Consider the following 20,517-nt stretch of genomic DNA (forward strand, 5'->3'; position numbering starts at 1 on the left):
GATTTGTGAGCCGGGAAAGGAAAAAGTTCAGGTTTCTCTGTAGCATCACTGATTCTTCAGGAAACTTCAGTCATCTCTCTTCTGAGATTAAATTTCTCTCTTCTGAACAATAGTGTTCCTTCCATGACAACAGTTATTGATCCATCAGACCTAATATTGGAATTTAAAGGTGCTCATACATCTTAAGATGAAATGGCAGCCAATAACATTTCTCAGATTGACTTCTTTTCTGTAATTTTTAAAACAGAGCTCAGTGAATTTAGCCCTTGTGTTGAAATTACAGAGATAAATGGCTTACACACAAAAATGGCTGCCTGTCAACTGAAAGTCAAATGGGCCTGTATCCCCTACGATTTATGCTGGGCGAAAACCACTCAACATCCACGTGAGCTGCTGTGTGGTTTGTGTTCTTTTACCATTTCTGCAAACGGATGCATTTTCTAAGTCATCTTGAAATGGATGCTGCATCCTCCATGAATAATAGCAACACCTGCCATTTATCCGAGTGCTTGTGTGCCGGGCCTTGTGCTGAGGGCCCCACCAGCCTCTCAGCTCACCTGTGCCCACCTTGAGTTTTGGGGTGATGATATTTTTCTCTCCTTTATGTTTTGACATCATCTTGTCATTTACAAAAACTCTGTCACAACTCTTTCTGAGATTGTGGCCTCTCTGAAATCATGGGTGTCTAGAGGGGCTGTCTGGTCCATTTTACAGATGCACGCACTGAACCTCAGGGAAGGTGAGTTCTCTGCTGCAGTTCACATGGCCCATAGAAGGCACAGGAGACTCAGACCTGGATCCTAGTCTGTGCTGCTTCTGCTAAGACTGAGACACATTCCTCACGGGGAAGGAGGAGACATTTTCAAATTCAAATATTTTGTGCGTGATGGTTCTTGGGCCAGGTGTAGTGAGCAAGGTTGGCTAGATAAATGGACGCAGCCCAGACACTACTCGAATTGCTGTTCACTCCCTCTGCTGAAGGTAACAGATGCTTGTCCAGGAGCAGATAAATTGCCCTCAGTGAAAGTGGTTACAGAGATGGGTTTGATTTCTAAGTGGTATTGGCCTCACAGGAATTTAAGGAAAAAGAGAATAATGACTGGAAGATAAAGGCAATTATCAATTCTCTCCCTTCATTAAGATGCTATCGAGGGCAGCATGATGATAAGACAGGCAAAGTAGCTCATTTAGGAGCACCATTACAGAGACTAGAATGGAACTCCCACCTGGTTATAAGCCTCTTTCTCCACACCTTTTTTAGGGGATGAATTCAACAGTACTGCCACCCACCTCCAACCTGAAATCTTCCTGGTAGAGAATGTTAACAATTTAGCATTCTGTAGATTTTTCATTTGCTTATATAACATATATAGACATAGCAAGAGCTTTGAGGGTTTTTGTTTTGGGGTTTTCCCCCCACAAAAATGTGGTCACACTATATGTATTTTATTCTACATGTACTTTTTCACTATGGTCACATCTCCAAGACATTTCTAATAGACATTTCTAATACCTGAGTAATATTACTCAGGAATCTCATCAATTCAACCATTTCTCTGTTGACAGGCATACAGGTTGTTTCCATTCTGGAAATCTAGGCAAAAACATCCTTGAACATGTTGCCTTCAGTTTGGTTCCTTCTTTTCTCCTTTCATGAATCATGAAGAATCTTGACATTAAAGCCCTTTTCCTCCTTAACCATGTTTACCTGGCATTTGCCATCTAAGGGGAGGTGTGGTCCTTATGATTTGTTATTTCATGCTGACAGTTCCAGGCATCTTGACCTCCCATACTGCACTGATAACGAGAGTTCCTCCTTCCTGCTGTCAGTCCATGTTTAAAGTTTGAGTGCTTGGTACACACTGCATGTTATATTTGCAGAAGGATCAGTTTTAGCATGTAGGAGAACTGAGTGAAGAAACTGTTGGATTTTGCTATGTACTTAAAAAAATTTTTTTTGTTATTGTTGTTGTTTTTACACCTATCTCAAAACTAGATCTGATCTGAGCAAAGGGTTTTCTAAAATGTGAGTTCAAAGGGAGAAGCCAAAACTGCACAAACCAAGATCTTTAAATATTGCTTGTATTTGAAGTCTCTGGGGCAGGTTCGGTTCAGTTCAGTTCAGTTGCTCAGTCGTGTCCAACTCTTTGCAACCCCATGAATCACAGCACACCAGGCCTCCCTGTCCAACACCAACTCCCGGATTTCACTCAAACTCATGTCCATCAAGTCGGTGATGCCATCCAGCCATCTCATCCTCTGTCCCCTTCTCCTCCTGCCCCAATCCTTCCCAGCATCAGGGTCTTTTCCAATGAGTCAACTCTTCACATGAGGTGGCCAAAATATTGGAGTTTCAGCTTCAGCATCAGTCCTTCCAATGAACACCCAGGGCTGATCTTCTTTAGAATGGACTGGTTGGATCTCCTTGCAGTCCAAGGGACTCTCAAGAGTCTTCTCCAACACCACAGTTCAAAAGCATCAATTCTTCGGCACTCAGCCTTCTTCACAGTCCAACTCTCACATCCATACATGACCACTGGAAAAACCATAGCCTTGACTAGACAGACTTTTGTTGGCAAGATAATATCTCTGCTTTTGAATATGCTATCTAGGTTGGTCATAACTTTCCTTCCAATGAATAAGTGTCTTTTAATTTCATGGCTGCAATCACCATCTTCAGTGATTTTGGAGCTCAAAAAAATAAAGTCTGACACTGTTTCCACTGTCTCCCCATCTATTTGCCATGAAGTGATGGGACCGGATGCCATGATCTTCGTTTTCTGAATGTTGAGCTTTAAGCCAACTTTTTCACTCTCCTCTTTCACTTTCATCAAGAGGCTTTTTAGTTCCTCTTCACTTTCTGCCATAAGGGTGGTATCATCTGCATATCTGAGGTTATTGATATTTCTCCCAGCAATCTTGATTCCAGCTTGTGCTTCTTCCAGCCCAGCATTTCTCATGATGTACTCTGCATAGAAGTTAAATAAGCAGGGTGACAATATACAGCCTTGACATACTCCTTTTCCTATTTGGAACCAGTCTGTTGTTCCATGTCCAGTTCTAACTATTGCTTCCTGACCTGCATATAGGTTTCTCAAGAGGCAGGTCAGGTGGTCTGGTATTCCCATCTCTTTCAGAATTTCCCACAGTTTATTGTGATCCATACAGTCAAAGGCTTTGGCATAGTCAATAAAGCAGAAATATATTTTTTTCTGGAACCCTCTTGCTTTTTGCATGATCCATCAGATGTTGGCAATTTGATCTCTGGTTCCTTTGCCTTTTCTAAAACCAGCTTGAACATCTGGAAGTTCATGGTTCACGTACTGCTGAAGCCTGGCTTGGAGAATTTTGAGCATTACTTTACTAGCGTATGAGATAAGTGCAATTGTGTGGTAGTTTGAGCATTCTTTGAGATTGTCTTTCTTTGGGATTGAAATGAAAACTGACCTTTTCCAGTCCTGTGGCCACTGCTGAGTTTTCCAAATTTGCTGGCATATTGAGTGCAGCACTTTCACAGCATCATCTTTCAGGATTTGAAATAGCTCAACTGGAATTCCATCACCTCCACTAGCTTTGTTCATAGTGATGCTTTCTAAGGCCCACTTGACTTCACATTCCAGGATGCCTGGCACTAGGTGAGTGATCACACCATCGTGATTATCTGGGTCGTGAAGCTCTTTTTTGTACAGTTCTTCTGTGTATTCTTGCCACCTTTTCTTAATATCTTCTGCTTCTGTTAGGTCCATACCATTTCTGTCCTTTATCGAACCCATCTTTGCATGAAATGTTCCCTTGGTATCTCTCATTTTCTTGAAGAGATCTCTAGTCTTTCCCATTCTGTTGTTTTCCTCTATTTCCTCTACTTCTGGGGCAGGTTAGGTGGGCACAAAGCTGGTGATGAACTGGTGGTTTATAGGTGCCTAATTAATACTAATAACTTTTGTGATTCTCTAAACTGTTGAGAGGAGGGAAGAGCAGGTGGGTTCTGTGAAGCCTGCCTTGAACGGAAAAGGACCTTTATAAAGTTGTCAGCCTCGGCACATGTTGTCACACTCATTTTCCAGCTCCTCTGCTTCCAGCCAGACTGTGTTAAAGAGAAACGCACCCCTGTCTTATCCCCCGCAGAGTGAGAGAGGAGGGCTGCGGAGCCAAGCCCCTGCTGCGGAGGGAAGGCTTGCTGTCAGTGTGGGGAGAGGCCACAGACCTGTGTCTGGAGGGATGATGAGGATGCAGGGCAGGAGCTTTGCACACTCCGCCCACTAAGACCCAGTTTCTTCCTTTTGTTCCAGAGCCTGGAGCTATTTATAACTTTCACAAAGCTTCTTGGGGGCTCCAGAGCCCATAAGACAAGTCTTTCTGAGACTGTTGTATTATAAGGGACTGTCTTCTACATACAAAGTAGAGAAAGGAGAATTTCAGAGTTTTAAAGCTAAACTGTGTGCTGGAAAATGACCTACACTGAGGCCTCAGGGAGGTGGGAAATCAGTTTTCTGAGCCAGATGCTGTACCAGGTGCATTCACATATGGTATCTCTTTTATTCCTTGGGACAGCCTTAATTAGGAAGGAGTTATATCCCTATTTTATCCATGTGGAAACAGGCTTAGGGAGGCCATGACCTTCGCAAAGTGACCCACTGCTAAGTATATAAGGTGAGATTTGAACCCAGATTTGAGGGTCTCTTCAGCTTATGCCCCTTCCCTTACAACACCTGCAGTTTCCTCCTTAGAAAGTACCCACTATTTGATATATGGGTTTGCTGTCTCACTCTGTGACCCTGGGAGGGTCCCTCCCTATTATGGGCCTCAGTTTCCTCATCTGCAAAACTAAATGCAAACAGAATGAGGTTCAGGCCCTTCCAGCCTTCATATTCAGTTCTTCTCATTGACTTTTCACACTGAAGCTGTGCACATAGCCTGGAAGCAATGCCTTTGCCTTGTTCTCAATCCCGAAAGATGCTGTCTTCTACCACCCCCAAAACGTACAAATCAGCTCTCAACAAGACTCATCTAGACATCTGTTTGGTGGAGGAAGGCATGTTGGGTTAGCTGCCATGAGAAATGGCTAAAATGTTGCCCATTTCTAGAAGAAGATTGTTTATCTAAGAGTACAAGCACTGGGAACTTTCAAACAATAGAGTTACTCCACAGGATTTTCTAAATGATCATTCCTTTAAAAAAAGACTCACCCTTGTAATCATTGAAGAACGGTTTGCTGTCTATAGTGCACAGAGCATAGTGGTGGTGAAATGCTGTGGTCTATAGGTAATTTTCCTGATGTCAAGGTAGCCCAGTTGGCACAGTATTGATAAGGAATTGCTAATCATATGAAACAGTAACCGTGTGCCCCAGCAGTCTTAGTGTCCATGCTCTGGAAGTCCAAATCTCCATATTCATGATTTTTCTGGAGAAATTAGAAATCTTAATTCTAAAAGAGTCCATTCTTTTCAAAGTTATAAAGAAGAATTAAGAACACTTCATCTAGTTCTAGTACAATGTCTGGCTGCTTGTTTTTTACTCCAGGGAATAGACTTTTTACTGGCTGCACAGTTACTTCAGTTAATGGGGACTCCTCTGCAAGGAGACAAGGGCAATAAAGGGAAGCGGGAATGTGGAAAAAGCCAGCTAGGCTCTCCAGGAGGAGCAGGGGAAGCTGTGGCACTGCCACGTCTCTCAGGGCCTGAAATAGGAAGGACTTTCTAAACCCAACCACCAGGTTTTCTTAAGATCTCAGCAGCAGAAATTTCTGGATCCCTTTGTTAAGAAGCCTTAGCTTTTCTCCATGTAGCTCTGTGTCTGCTCCTCTCATTATCTCTGGGACTGCCTTTCTATATATCAAGGTTGTATACCAAAGAAAGAGAATTTGATTGACCTGGTGAACCCCAATTGGACACAGATTTCTTGCTAAACCATCAACCACAGACAAGTCAATGGATTAGCTGCCCTTGGGTCCAGGCTCTGCTTCTGCCTCTAGGCAGTGGATAGTGTCCAGTGTTAGGGAGTTAAATGTTTTTATTTTATTTTTAATTGGAGGATAATTACTTACAATAATGTGTTGGTTTCTGCGATACATCCACATGAATCAACCATAGGTATACATATGTCCCCTCCCTCCTGAACCTCCCTCCCAGCCCTTACCCCATACCACCCCTCTAGGCTGTCATGGAGCACCGAGTTTGGGTTCCCTGCATCCTACAGCAGCTTCCCATGGCTGTGTATTTTACCTATGGTCATGCACGTGTTTCAGCTGCTCTCTCAAATCATCCCGCCCTCTCCTTCCCCTACTGTGTGCACAAGTCTGTTCTCTATGTCTGTCTCTCCTTTGCTGCCCTGCAAATATATATGGTTTTTTTTTTTAATATAGTTCCCTTCAGAATGATTGGATTGTTCTTTTTCAAGGTTGACTCGAAGAAATTTTTGAAATGCTTCCCTTTGATTTTGATTTCTTTTTTTTTTTTTAATTCTAGTGCTCCAGCATTAAGCCCTGAGGGTGCATCTTAAGGGCCAGTATATTAGATTCATCTTCACGCCCAAGGGCTCAGAAGCCTTTGCTGCTGCTGCTGCTGCTGCTGCTGCTAAGTTGCTTCAGTCGTGTCTGACTGTGTGCAATCCCATAGACGGCAGCCCACCAGGCTTCCCTGTCCCTGAGATTCTCCAGGCAAGAACACTGGAGTGGGTTGCCATTTCCTTCTCCAGTGCATGAAAGTGAAAAGTGAAAGTGAAGTCTCTCAGTCGTGTCCGACTCTAGCTACTCCATGGACTGCAGCATACCAGGCTTCTCCGTCCATGGGATCTTCCAGGCAAAAGTACTAGAGTGGGGTGCCATTGCCTTCTCCTTTAGGGAATATCAAACTGGGGGCTGCTCAGTCATAAATGAGTCCTCTAACTGCCTCCCATTCCCCTCCACAGCCCTCTGTCCAGGCCACTTTCTCCTAGTCAGTGAGTGAGCAAAGTTCTCTTTCTGCAGCAGGAGAGTGGCTGCCCCCTTCAGGTCAGAGAGGATACCTCGGACCGGTTTCTGCTTCTGTCCTTCAAAAGCCATCCTGAGGTCCACAAGAGATGCATGTGGCTGACGGGGCTTAGAGATTATTTAGCTACATAAGCAAGAGTCTTATATTGGGTTGGCAAAAAATTCATTTGGTTTTAAGTAAAAATAAAAGACACATTTTTCATTATCATCAAGAAGTGTATTGAACAACATATTTCCTAACTGAACAAACTTTTTGGCCAACCCAATAGTTACAACTGCTGCTGCTGCTGCTGCTAAGTCACCTCAGTCGTGTCTGACTCTGTGTGACCCCATAGACGGCAGCTCACCAGGCTCCTCCGTCCCTGGGATTCTCCAAGCAAGAACACTGGAGTGGGTTGCCATTTCCTTCTCAATGCATGAAAGTGAAAAGTGAAGGTGAAGTCGCTCAGTCGTGTCGGACTCTTAGCAACCCCATGAACTGCAGCCTACCAGGCTCCTCTGTCCATGGGATTTTCCAGGCAAGAGTACTGGAGTGGGGTGCCATTGCCTTCTCCAGTTAGAACTGACAGAAGCCTAACTCAAACTGATTGAAGAAAAAACAGTGTATTGATTTGTGTAACTGGAAAGGTTAGGAGTAGACCTTGGCTTCAGCCATCGCTGGATCTAGGTCCCTAAATATGCCAGCAGGAACCTCTCTTGGCTCTGTTTTCTGTTCTGCTAAGGAGGAGCCTGGTGGGCTGCAGTCCATGGGGTCACTAAGGGTCGGACATGACTGAGCGACTTCACTTTCACTTTTCACTTTCATGCATTGGAGAAGGAAATGGCAACCCACTCCAGTGTTCTTGCCTGGAGTATCTCAGGGACGGGGGAACCTGGTGGGCTATCGTCTATGGGGTCGCAGAGTCGGACACGACTGAAGCGACTTAGCAGCAGCAACTTCATTTTAACATAGGGAACAGACTGTATGGTGGCCTCAAGACTTCCATCCTTCCATGTTCATTTACAGGAAAAAAAAAAAAAAACCTTCCCTCTCTCCCAGCTGTCTCAGCCACAGTTTGTTCTGGTTTGTGAGTTCCCACCCCTCAAACAACCACAGGGCTTGGGAGCTGCAGTTGGCTGAGCCAGGCCCTCTTGCCCACCCTCAAGGCAAGACAAGGACTTCTCTCAAACCCTGTGGAATCACAGGGTGGGAGATTCCCCAAGGGAAATCAGGATGCTCTTACCAAAAGAAGGAGAAGGAGTACAGAGCAGGCATGTCAGACTTACTCTTTGTCCAGCTCCCTTATCAACATAAGAGGAACTTGGTATCGGCAAGAAGTGACTTGCCGATCTTGCCAGAAGATCTGGTTTCTGGCAGAGCAGAAACCAGAAGCCCGGACTTCAGTCTCCTACTTAGTTTCCTCAACTTTAGTTTTTTAGTCTCTTCATTCTCCGTTTTGTCTGTGCGATTAATAGTATACTATCCCTGTAAAAATATTTACGTACACGGGGCAGATGGCTTTAAATCTCGGGTCCAGCCACTACCAACTGTTTCACCTCTCTGCCTTGTTTCCTCCTCGTTGTAATGGGAATAATGATATTCCCATCATTGCCATAATGATGCTCTACCTTGTAAGAGCATTGTGACAATTAAATAATTAAAGCATATAAAGTGCTTACAACCTTGCCTGACATAATGAAAACCCTTAGCAGATATAGTGCATTATCATCATTGTCATCTTCTACCTTATTTTTAACTGCTATCAGTACTCTATAGTTTGAATTTGTCATCACTTATTTAATATGCCCCCACTGATGGACATTCACTTTGTTTCTGCTGTCTTCACCATTTCAAAGTGTGTTAGGGAACACCCCTGAGCATGCCTCTTTGTTCTCATGCTGGCATGTCTAACTAAACTTTGTCCTGTCAGGACTGGGGCCTCATTAGACTGTGAATCAGATGACGGAAGAAGTGCTTGGGCAAGGGGTGGGATATTTTGCACTCAGCTCATAGTCGTCAGGTTTGAAACGCACAGGGACCTCTTCCTCTATGGTGTCTTCTGAGACCAGAAATACTGAGCCATGAGGGCACCACCACTGATGTCGTGTGACGTAAGTGTCACATGTCCCTGCTTTGACCCTTCATGAGGGCATCGCTCTGCCCTCGCCTGCCCCCAGGGGGCCTCTCTCCGGCATCTCAGGAGGCCACGCTGTATCTGGGAGCCCACGGGGACCTAGAGCCATCAAGTCAGTGTGCCGTGTGCCATGTTGTAGAAGCTAATATGTGTTCAGAGAAGAGCACTGAGGAAGACACGCCCTGAATGTTGCAGAGAGGTCAGCCCCTGGCGTCAGGATGTTGCCAGCCTTAGCAGTTGTCTTTTAGCCTTTCTGTGTTTTCCAGCTTCTCATTCTGAGCAGTTACCACTTTTGTCATCAGGAAAGATATTGTAAGCATTATTTTAGGTACATACACTCTAGATTTGAGGTTTGGGCCCAAGTTACTCTCCTCTCAGGGCTCCATATTCCCCAGGTGAAGAAGGGGGTTAGCACTGCCCAGTTTGTCTCCCTCCCAGGGGTTGATACAGCTTGGAGACGAGAGAAAGGAGGGTGTTCTGTAAACCCTAAGGCATGATGAACCAGGGGAAGGCAGAGATTATTACTGTCTGGTCAGAGCCAAAACCAGCCTCTGCATTGGGAGCAGTGCCCTGGCTTCCCCTTGCCAGAGACCACTCTCTGAAGGCCGTCAGGTGAAGGGTACTTCCTGTTTATCACACACAAAAGGACTGGATGTCCTCTACCATCCAGTGTTGAGATCCTAAGACACAACACGCAGACAGGTCTTAAAGGGGACAAGTAAGGTGGGGATGTCACAGGATGGCCTTCTCTCCTCCTCCCTGCCACCCCCATTCCCCCTCTGTCTGCTGCAATCTGAGGAGAACTGGGGCTTCTCCCATGAACTCCCAGCAGGGAGGTGGCCTGTGGGCAAGTCTGTGGAACCACGTTTTCTGCGGGATACTGGAGAGATTCATTTCAACATGTAACATAATTTTCTATTTAAACCAAGAAACTCTACTAAACTGGGACCAAACTAATGATGAGTGCCCATGCCGAAATGCCGTTTTGTGTTTATTTAGTAAATAAATAAGTAAGTGAATAGAGGAAGGAGAAAAAGAGTAAACCACCCCTCCCCCCCAAAAAAAGCACATGGTCAAGTCTGAGCCTTTTTTTAAGTTCTGAATAATCTTTGATTCCAAGATTGGGTTAAATTAGAAGTGAATTTAGTCTGTTATGGCTCTGTCTATTTCCTTTAGTATATGATGGTGTGTCTACCCATAGGCTGTGGGGCCCAACTCTGGGGTTCAAGAAAGCCAGGGCTCTCTGCTGAGTAATAGCTCTATTGTATTTCTCTCCATGGACTCCAGCGGTTTATTACAGCTAACCCCCCTTCCAACCCTGCTTCAATCGAGTGAGCCTCCTGTGAAATTGGATGGAAGGCAGGAACTTTTGTAGAAAACTAGATAGCGCCTTTCTTGGCCACAGAGGATTCAGACAAATTAACCGAAAGGGCTTTTTAAGAAGAGATGCTTTCCTTTATTGGTGAAAGCCAACATAATGAAGTTGAAGAAGGTTCCCCCAGAAGGCTGGCTGAAATGATCAAAGGGGTTAGAGAAGTGGGGGAAGGGGTGGAGGAAGGCTGTGTGGGGCCTCGATAAAAGCAGTCCAGCCAGATGGATGAACAGGAAGAGGTATAAAAGAAGTCAGGAGATTGCAAGTAGAAAGAAAAACTGGCCTGTTCATCAAAACTGGACTGCCAGAATTAGGGGCACCCTGTCCATGCAGCTGAAACTGGGCTCACAGCCAAACACCACAAGGTCAGTCCTGCCCCGTCCCACCCCCTAGCTTCCCTTGATGCCTCTAGGAGAGGTAGGATTTAAAGCTGAGGAGACAGTTGACCCTGACCTGTTTTTTCCTCCCAACGCTTCTTTCTGAAAATTATCAAACATACGGAAAGCTTGAAAGAATTGCACATGGGACACTCAGTTTTCTCCTGACTAGATTCTGTGATTAACCTTCCTCTAGTGATTTTATCACATACACATTCATCCCTCTCTCCATCCACCAGCCCCTTTACTGTCTATTTATTTGTGTATTTTTGGTCGCGCTGGGTCTTTGTGGCTGTGTGTGGGCTTTTGTTAGCCGCAATGAGTAGGGGATATTCTGTAGTTGCGGCGTGCAGGCTTCTCACTGCAGCGGCTTCTCTTACTGTGGAGCACAGGCTCTAAGGCGCACGGGCTCAGTAGTTGTGGTGCACAGGCCTAGTCGCCTCGTGGCATACGAGATCTTCCCAGACCAGGGATTGAACCCATGTCCCCTGCGTTGGCAGGTGGATTCTTAACCACTGGACCACCAGTACGTTGCAAGGAGATCTGGGCTTATTTAGACAGTGGATTACAGTGGCATACGAAAGGAGATATTTTCTTGTTATGTTCATTGTCCCAGATGTCACAAGTTTCCCCAAAAAAACTTCTTAGCAGCCTTGTGGAACCCCCTTGCATGAAGCCTTTTACATCTGGGCTCCCAACTTCTACCCGTTATGCCAGAGACCTGGCTCAAGGTGGATAGTTTTGTCATTTCCTCTGGGCCTGCCTGGTCTTCAGCTCCTCTTTTCTGGGCCCTGGGAAAATCTCTAATATCTCTATTGAAATATACCCCAACAATGAAAAGAAACGAAAGACGAAAAGATTCTTAAATTTTCTATCATCATGTTGTTAGCAATAATATTGGTATTGTTTTCCTAAAACTATTATTATATTATAGGGAAAAATAGCCCAGTAATGTTGATGCTAAGAGCCCTGATTTTTAGCAAAAGAGTTAAAATGTAAAACCAGACAAAAGCCTAAGAAAACTCCAGACCAGTTTCCCTTATAAATATAGATGTAAAAATCCTCAACAAAATACTAGCAAACCGATACATAAGGATTATATAAGCAACTTGTAAGGATTATACACCATGACTAAGTAGAATTTTATTTATTTCTGACTGTGCTGGGTCTTCTTTGCTACGCACTAGAACCCATGAAGAGGCTGCCAGAATATTCTCATCAAATCAGGTCAAGCCTCTAGCTCTCACTACCAGTTTACAGGAGCCAACATGGGGCAGACAGAGGAACATGTTGAGAGACACCACAGCAATGCAGAAAGCAAAATGCAGACTGTGGAAAATACTCTGGGACAGATGACCGGGTTTCCTAAACAAAATAAATGGTAAGGGGAAAAGAGACTAGGAGACACATCAGCTAAAGGCATTGGGTCAGCCTTGTCTTGATCCTGGTTTTTAACAACCAGCTTTAAAAAGATACAGAAAAGTCAGAGAAGTTTGAACTTCAGCTAGATATTTTCTGATACTAAGTAACTGCGTTAAATCCTTGGAGTGTTACTGTATGAAAGGCCCACAGGAGCAGGGTCTTCCACCCTCAGGCTTACCATAGGGCTGGTGGAGAGCAAAGGAGACCCAGTTTATTCTTCCAAGTTCATGGATACATGGTTTTTCCTCCATGGAGGAGAACGTGCAAGGGGTGGGGAAAGAGGCAAGAGTACCATCTAAGGGCTGTCCTTCACATGGAATCGTGAAGATGAACAAGCATGTTCCTATCACAACTGAGGCATGAACAAGTTCGTGCATGTAAACACCAAACCCCAGTGCTCCTTCACCACTGGGAGTTGTTGCTTTGTAACTGTTCATGTACAGAGCTAGGGGGATCTTGTGTGTGTATATATCTATGTGAGTGTACGCGGGTGTGTTTATGTGTGCTGGGGTCCCAAGTAGAAGACAGTTCTGAAGTGACGGTGGTGTCCCCAGCTTTCACTCAATCCCTAGGGCCTGGAGCAGAAGTAGGAATTGCAGTTAGCTGAACTATATGCCTGAGTTCTCTGGGCAGCGTGAGAGCTGAACCTGTCCTCTTCACCTCCTGTGTATCCCTCTAGCTGCAAAAGCAAACGCTACCTGGAGACGCTGCCCAACACCAGCATCATCATCCCCTTCCACAATGAGGGCTGGTCCTCCCTCCTGCGCACCGTCCACAGCGTGCTGAACCGCTCACCCCCGGAGCTGATCGCCGAGATTGTGCTCGTGGATGACTTCAGTGACCGAGGTAGGGCCCCTTTCACCCAGCTTCCCACCTCCATGCTCTGTTCAGTGACTTGCCAAAGGGATGGCAGGTTTTCCTTTCTTCAGCAGCACTAGCATATGGGCCATGTGTACTGATACTTGCTCCATGCCAGGCCATGAACCTGGCACTGAACACACGTTATCTCAGTCTGGGACTAACTTCATGGGACTAACTGAGATGTAGTTACCAGTCACCATGAAGTGGATTCTGTTTTTATTCTGTTTGTATCAATGTAAAAAATGCATTAAACTGCAAGTAACAAAGAACTTTAGCTAACAGCTCAAAAAAGGGGGTTATTCATTTATTCATTCATCTCATAAAACAGTCCAGGGTTGGCATAGCTACTCACGTCTTTCATTGGAGAACAAGACTTATTCTATCTTCCTGCTTCCTCATCCTTATCCTCATGGTCATAAAATAGCTGCTGTACTTCTGGGAAGTCTACCTTTCAGGCAAGAAGATGGAGGAAGGGCAAAGAGAACAAAACCTCTTCCTTTGAAGATTTTGCATTCTTATTCAGAATGCAAAGTCTCCCAGTGATTCTGAGCCAGAACTGACATTTGGGCATCCATATCTACAAGGGGGTGGCTGGGAAGGTGAGTGTTCTGATTTGGGGCCTCTTTATGGTAGAGATAGGAAAAAGAGAAGTGAATTAGAGAAGGCATCAGGTAACCCACCTACAGTATCTGCCACCCCATTTTACAGATGTGAAAACTGAGACTCAGAGAGGTTAAGTGACTTGCCCTTGGTCACACAGCTCTTGGGTGGTGATACAGTGAACAAACCATGTCTTCCTGGCCCTAAGCACGTTATCTTAACCTCTGGGCCACACTGTAGAGCCTCTTCGCTGAGTCTCACCCACGGGTTTGTGAGACACAGAGGGGGAGCCACAAGTGAAATCCAAGAAGAATTTGTCCTTCAGCCCATGGTCTTAAGCTTATTCTTTGCATCAGAGCTTTTACCACTTGCAGTAAAATCAAGCAAAGCCCTTTCCTTTTCTCACCTTTTAGTAGAGGCACTAATAAGTAGTGAAGAGGATCCTCAGGACATTCTACAATAATCAAAACTTGAGTTTCTTGTGCCCCATTTTAATACTGCACGCCTAATTACCTGGCACATGTGTATGTGTGTGCATGTATACATACTCAAACATATACACATCTTACATTCAGTTCTTATTACCTTTAATTCTCCCCTCACTCTTGACATACACTCATTCTCAGGGGACCTTTACTTTTCCTCCTTTGATCTTATCACAGCAGAATTAAAATACCAATAAGTATAACGTGAGCATTGTGTGTATAAACATGGACCTGTCGTGAGTTTACCCTACTGGACTCCACATTCTGAGAGCTGGGTCTTCCCGGTCAGTCTTGTCCACCACACATTCTCAGCTCCTTAGGCATACAGTAGGTGCTTAATACATGTTTGACGAGTGAATTATCAGAGCTCCTCTATCTGTCCCTTAGCACTTCCACCATGGTTACAATAGCATCTATTATATGAGATTTATTTATGTCCCTGAAGTGAGGTCTGCGAGGTCACCTGCGGTGTGTCTCCATGTCTCTGTAGCACCATTCTTTAGCAATAGTTTCAGCTTTGTTCTGGCCCTGTCACTTGCTAGCTCTGTGACCTTTATCTAGTCACTTAACCTCGCTGTGCTTCAGTTGCCTCATCAATGAAGTGGAATCTACCTCTTAGGTGGTCATGCCTATTAAACAGGTTAATATATGTGAGGTGGTTAGGACAGTACATGGCACCAAGGGAGCATCAGAAATAAACTTTTAACCCTGGCATTATCGTTATTATTGTTAACATTGTTTCTGACTGGTTTGTCAGAGGGGGAGTCGGGGATAAATGTGTAGCCATGAAGGTACGGTCTCCCCCTTTCCATCGGTGAAAAAAACACGTGACAAGTGTGCTGTTGTCCCACCTTCAGCCTAAATTGTCTTCCCATCTATTCACTGTTTCAAGAACCACGTCTGTGGGCCAGAACCACGCATTATCTCATTTTGTCTTGATGACAAGCTCTGAGGGAGGAGGCCCTGGCTTGGAGCGCGCGCCTCTGTGCAGGAAGGGCCCCAGGGGTGCCTCAGGGAGCACGGTGAGGGCTGTGGAGAGCCTTGCAGGTGCGGGTGGGGTTCACGTACCTCTCCTACCAAGGTCTGGACTGGATTTGTGAAAACTGTTCACTAAGAGAAGTGCCACTGCTTAAAAATGTGTGGACATCACAGCTGTGACTCAGCCTTTCCTTGTGCAGATGGGAGGCTGAGGCCTGGAGCAGTGGACCGAGTTCACCAAGAGCATGTGGCCAGCTGGCTGCAGAGGAGGGATGGGAATCTAGGCTCCCCACACAGCCTTATCCCCCTCACCTCACCTTCTGTGTGAAACAAACTTGGGAAAGAAAAGGTAAATTTTATAAGAATGGCATTCACCAAATGCATCTGTTTCTCCAGAGACCAAAAGTATTAATTGAATGCAGTACCATTCCCAAACCCTAGTAAGAGACAAAATGAATACTGTCCCATTTCACAGACGGGAATGAGAACTGAGGCCCCTTGACTGTTGCCCTTTTATCTCGATGAATTGGGCACAGAACCCAGAAGAGAACTCTTACCTCCCGCCCCTCAGTCCTGCACATTAGCTGTCAGATTTTGCAAACTCCATTCTTCAGAAAAGCAATAATTCTTTTTATTTTAAGAAGAAATTCTCAAGGCAGCTTGGGAAGAAAACTTACTCAGCAGTGATTGTTTCAAAAATGAGATTTGGGAGAAACAATTTCAGCATTATAGAGAAGCCTGTCTAAAGTACAGCAAATATGGGCCATCGTGAAAGACAGATTTCTCTGGGCCACGTGAGCAGAGGCAGTTCTTTAGAGTTGAAATTCATAGATGCTAACTATGGGCTCGATTGGCACTGCCTGGCAGAAGGCATTTTCCTCTGAAATGAGCCTCTTCCAGGATCCTCAGGGCAACTAATTGTAATTCAGCTGAGGGTCGAGACCTCGGGTAGGAGACAAAATTGGAGCAGATGAATTCTTGAAATAAGATCCAGAGCTTTGTGCAGGCAGCACTGGGGACTAGAGCAAAGGCAGACAGGAATCACCCCAGCCTTGCTTGCAAATAGAGTGCTGTGGAGTTTACAGGGGGCTCCAGAAGCTTCTCTAATGTGGGCGCTTCCTTGAGGATTAGGAGGACACAGACGTGCTTTTTCTCTAGTGGGAGAGAGAGGTGAGGGGGGAAGGGTGGCAGGCCTGCCTCCAGATTGCACTGCCCGCCTAGGAAATCTTTATTAGGAAAAACAAAAAGGGTCTTTGTTCATTTTTTTTTTCCCTTCTATTCTCCCTCCCCTTCTCATTTCCAAACAGTATTGGTTTTCCAGAAAAAATAGGATATGTAGTCGTGGAAGGCATTATTGTCTTTGGGTGAACTGTGGGCCTCCTGGAATGATGAGGCGCAGAAACCAAAGTCTGTGATATGGTCTCATTGACATCGTTTCCCCCAGCTCAGCTCCCCAGCAGCAAACCAAAGCATACACAGTGCAGGGTTCCCTCAGAGGAGGTTCTTAAGCATTTGTGGAGCTGTTGATGGATTGTTGGCAGTGATTGGTGCTGGAGGGCATATGGACATTGCGGGGCCCATAAGGACAGTGCGTGTGGTAGAGACTCTCAAAATTGAGATCAGGGTCCAAGGTCTTCTTTCCACCATAAGCTTTTTAACTCTTACCTGCCCTGTCACACCGGGCCAGTCCTGGTGTGATGCACATAAGGAGATCCATTTACACCGACCTGATTTGCACTGCAGTGTCTCACTCTTGACACAGGCCCATGAGTGTCTGTCTGTTCTTCATTTCTTGTCATCTGTCTCGCAGCCCTGGTTTGTTTCCGGGACCACCACAACTGTCAGGGTGGCCATTCCCCACTTTCACTGTATCGTTCAGGTTCTTTTCACCTTGAGTTTTCTGCTGCTCATTTTGTTGTTTCTGTACAGTTGTCCTGATCTCATTCATATTCATATATTCAGAAAATTCATGAAATGACTCTATGCTTGTCGCTGCAGTAGGTGTTGGGGCTACAGTGAGAATAAAACAGACATCTCTTCTAAGGCTCACACCCAGCAGGGCAGACAGACAGGGTAAGAGTCAATCGTAAGTTCATGGAACATGTGCCCCTTGGTGGAGGTCCAGGCGCCGTTGAACATGGAGAAGATCAGGGAAGAATTCCTGGAGAAAATCCCAGCTAAACTCAGTCCTAAGGGATGAGTAGATACTGCCCCTCAGGGTAGGGGAGCGAGGAGAATGTTCCAGGCAGAGGGAACAGCGTGAGCACAGGCTAGAAGTCAGGGTGGAAACGTGGAAAGTGCAGAAAGAGCCGTCTGTCACCTCCTCACCTGGAGGCAATTACCGTTAACACTTAGGCTTCTCCCAGTGGTTATTTTTAAATAGGCCTTATTTTTTAGAGCAACTTTAGGTTCACATCAAAATTAAGCTGAAAGCACAGAGAGTTCCTGTCCACCCTCCTACCTACTGCACACACACCCCCAACACCCACTCCCTCATCAGTGCCCTACACCTGCATCAGAGAGGTAGATTTGTTACGATGGATGGGCTATATCAACACATCATTATCACCCAAAGCCCATAGTTTCTATTAAGGTGCATTCTTGGTGTTATATATTCTGTGGGTTTGGATAAATGTATAATGACGTATATCTACCATTATAACATCATACAGAGTAGAGTAGTTCACTGCCCTAAAAATCCTCTGTGCTCCGCCTTTTCATCTCTCCCTCCCTCCTAACCCCTGGCACCCGCTAACCTTTTTACTGTCTCCATAGTTTTGCCTTTTCTAAAATGTCTAATGCAATTGGAATCATACAGTATGCAGTCTGTTCAGATTAGTTTCTTTGACTTAGTAATATGCATTTAATGTCCCCCTATGTCTTTTTATACCCTGTAGCTTGTTTCTTTTTAGTGCTGAATAATAGTCTATTGTCTGAATGTACCACCATTTATTTATCCATTCACCTGCTGAAGGCCATCTTGGTAGCTTCCAAGTTTGGGCAGTTATGAATTTTTGTTATTGTTGTTTAGTCGCTCAGTCATGTCCAACTCTTTGCACCCATAAACTGCAGCACACCAGGCTTTCCCGTCCTTCACCATCTCCCAGAGCTTGCTCAAACTCGTGTCCATTGAGTCGGTGATGCCATCCAGCCATCTCATCCTCTGTCGTCCCCTTCTCCTCCTGCCTTCAATCTTTCCCAGCATCAGGATCTTTTCTAATGATTCGGCTCTTGGTATCAGGTGTTCAAAGCATTGGAGCTTCAGCATCAGTCTTTCCAATGAATATTCAGGGCTGATTTCCTTTAGGATTGACTGGTTTAATCTCCTTGAGTCCAAGGGACTCTCAAGAGTCTTCTTCAACACCACAGCTCAAAGGCATCAATTCTTCAGTGCTCAGCCTTCTTTATGGTCCAGCTCTCATACATGACTACTGGAAAAACCATAGCTTCGACAACACACACCTTTGTGGACAAAGTAATGTCTCAGCTTTTTAATATGCTATCTAGGATTGTCATGGCTTTTCTCCCTAGGAGCAAGCATCTTTTAATTCCATGACTGCAGTCACCATATTCGGTGATTTTGGAGCTCAAGAAAATAAAGTCTGTCACTGTTTCCATTGTTTCCCCATCTATTTGCCATGAAGTGATGGGGCCAGATGCATGATCTTCGTTTTTTGAATGTTGAGTTTTAAGCCAGCTCTCTGCTCTCCTCTTTCACCTTCATCAAGAGGTTCTTTAGTTCCTCTTCACTTTCTGCCATAAGAGTATATCTGCATATCTGAGGTTATTGATATTTCTCCCGGCAGTCTTGATTCCAGCTTGTGCTTCATCCAGCCCGGCATTTTGCATGATGTACTCTGCATACAAGTTAAGTGAACAGGGTGGCAATATAGAGCCTTGACATACTCCTTTCCCAATTTTGAGCCAGTGCGTTGTTCCATGTCCGGTTCCAACTGTTGCTTCTTGACCTGCATTCAGGTTTCGCAGGAGGCAGATAGGTAAACAGCATTGTATGGGTTTTTTGTGTGGACATAAGTTTTCAGCTTACTTATTAGTTAAATACCAAGGAAGGTGACTGCTGGATCATACGATAAGAATATGTTTAGTGTAGGAAACTGCCAAAGTGTCCTCAAAGTGCATTCCCGCCACAGTGGGGGTGAGTCTGGTGGCCCCATGTCCTTGTCCACGTTCGGTTCTGCCCATGTGCTGGATTTCTGCCATGCTCACAGGTGTGTAGTGGTTTCTTACTCTTTCGATCTGAACTTCCTTGTGACATTTGCTATTGCACACATAATCTGTCAGTTCCATTTTCTTTTTCATACCCTCCCAACACCCCCACCCCACCTTCTTGCAGCCCAACTGAAGTAATCCATGTCAATAAGTGTGTGCATCCTTCTGGACCACTCTGCTTCATAATACTAACATGTAGTAACAAAAGCAAACATTTATTGAGCATTTGTGCTCAGTGCATTCACCCATTCATCACCTCAGCACCAGCGTGGCTTCTGTCATCCCCAGTGAGAAAGCTACTGGACTCCATGATCTTAAACCTCCTTTTTCTACTTAAAATAGGTAATATTTTATCCCCATTTTGCAGATGAGAAAATTGAGATACAGAGTGGTTAAGTAAATGGCCAGTCTGCTTCGGTCAATGAGGCAGAGCTTTGGTTTAAAACCATGTATCCTGGGAGGAAGAGAATGGGTACATGTATGTGTATGGCTGAGTTCCCTCGCTGTCCACCTGAAAGTGTCTCCACATTGTTGAGTGGCTATACTCCAGTATAAAATAAAAAGTTAAAATTTAAAAAATAGGATCTAAATAAAAAGGAAGAAGTTAAAAAAATTTTTTTAAAAACCATGCATTCTGATTCTAGAACTTTTGCCCTAATCTTCACTAGTTTCTTTTCTTCCCCTTTTAATAGGATCATACTGTACACATTGCTCTTCTTTTTGCCCCCATTAATGTATCACCGATATCCCTCATGCCAGCAGCTATAGTGCTAACTCATCTGTTTTCTACTAGCTAGACAATAATCCACAGTGTGAAACTACATTTAGTTCCTTTACATCACGCTTTATGTAGTGGACATACAGTCATATTTCACTTTGTATCCAGGTTTCTTCCACTCAATTTTCTACAGTCATTTCCCATTGTCATTATAAAATGACTGTCACATCTCTCCTCCTCTGAGTCAGTTGTGAGATAGAGGCAGGGTTCGCATAACCCCAGAATATCAGGTATACTGTTGGGAGAAGCTGATCCAGAGAGCACACATGGATCCGTCTCTACCATGTTCCTCCTGAGCTGACTGATGCAGGGACAGCTGAGCGGCAAGGAGCT

General features: G+C 44.9%; 1 protein-coding gene across 2 annotated transcripts in view; it reads left to right on the plus strand.

Annotated features, from left to right (window-relative positions):
- Positions 1–20,517, plus strand: part of GALNT10 (polypeptide N-acetylgalactosaminyltransferase 10) — a 229,680-nt gene that overhangs the window by 119,226 nt on the left and 89,937 nt on the right. For both annotated transcript variants that reach the window (XM_086412570.1, XM_086412571.1), the window contains exon 4: positions 12,932–13,098. In XM_086412570.1, the coding sequence (XP_086268696.1) occupies positions 12,932–13,098 (167 nt within the window). The remainder of the gene's footprint in view (positions 1–12,931; positions 13,099–20,517) is intronic.

The sequence above is a fragment of the Bos grunniens genome, chromosome 7 (assembly GCF_055505025.1).
Source record: "Bos grunniens cultivar Pamir isolate PY7600 chromosome 7, Bosgru_T2T1.0, whole genome shotgun sequence".
NCBI lineage: Eukaryota > Metazoa > Chordata > Mammalia > Artiodactyla > Bovidae > Bos > Bos grunniens.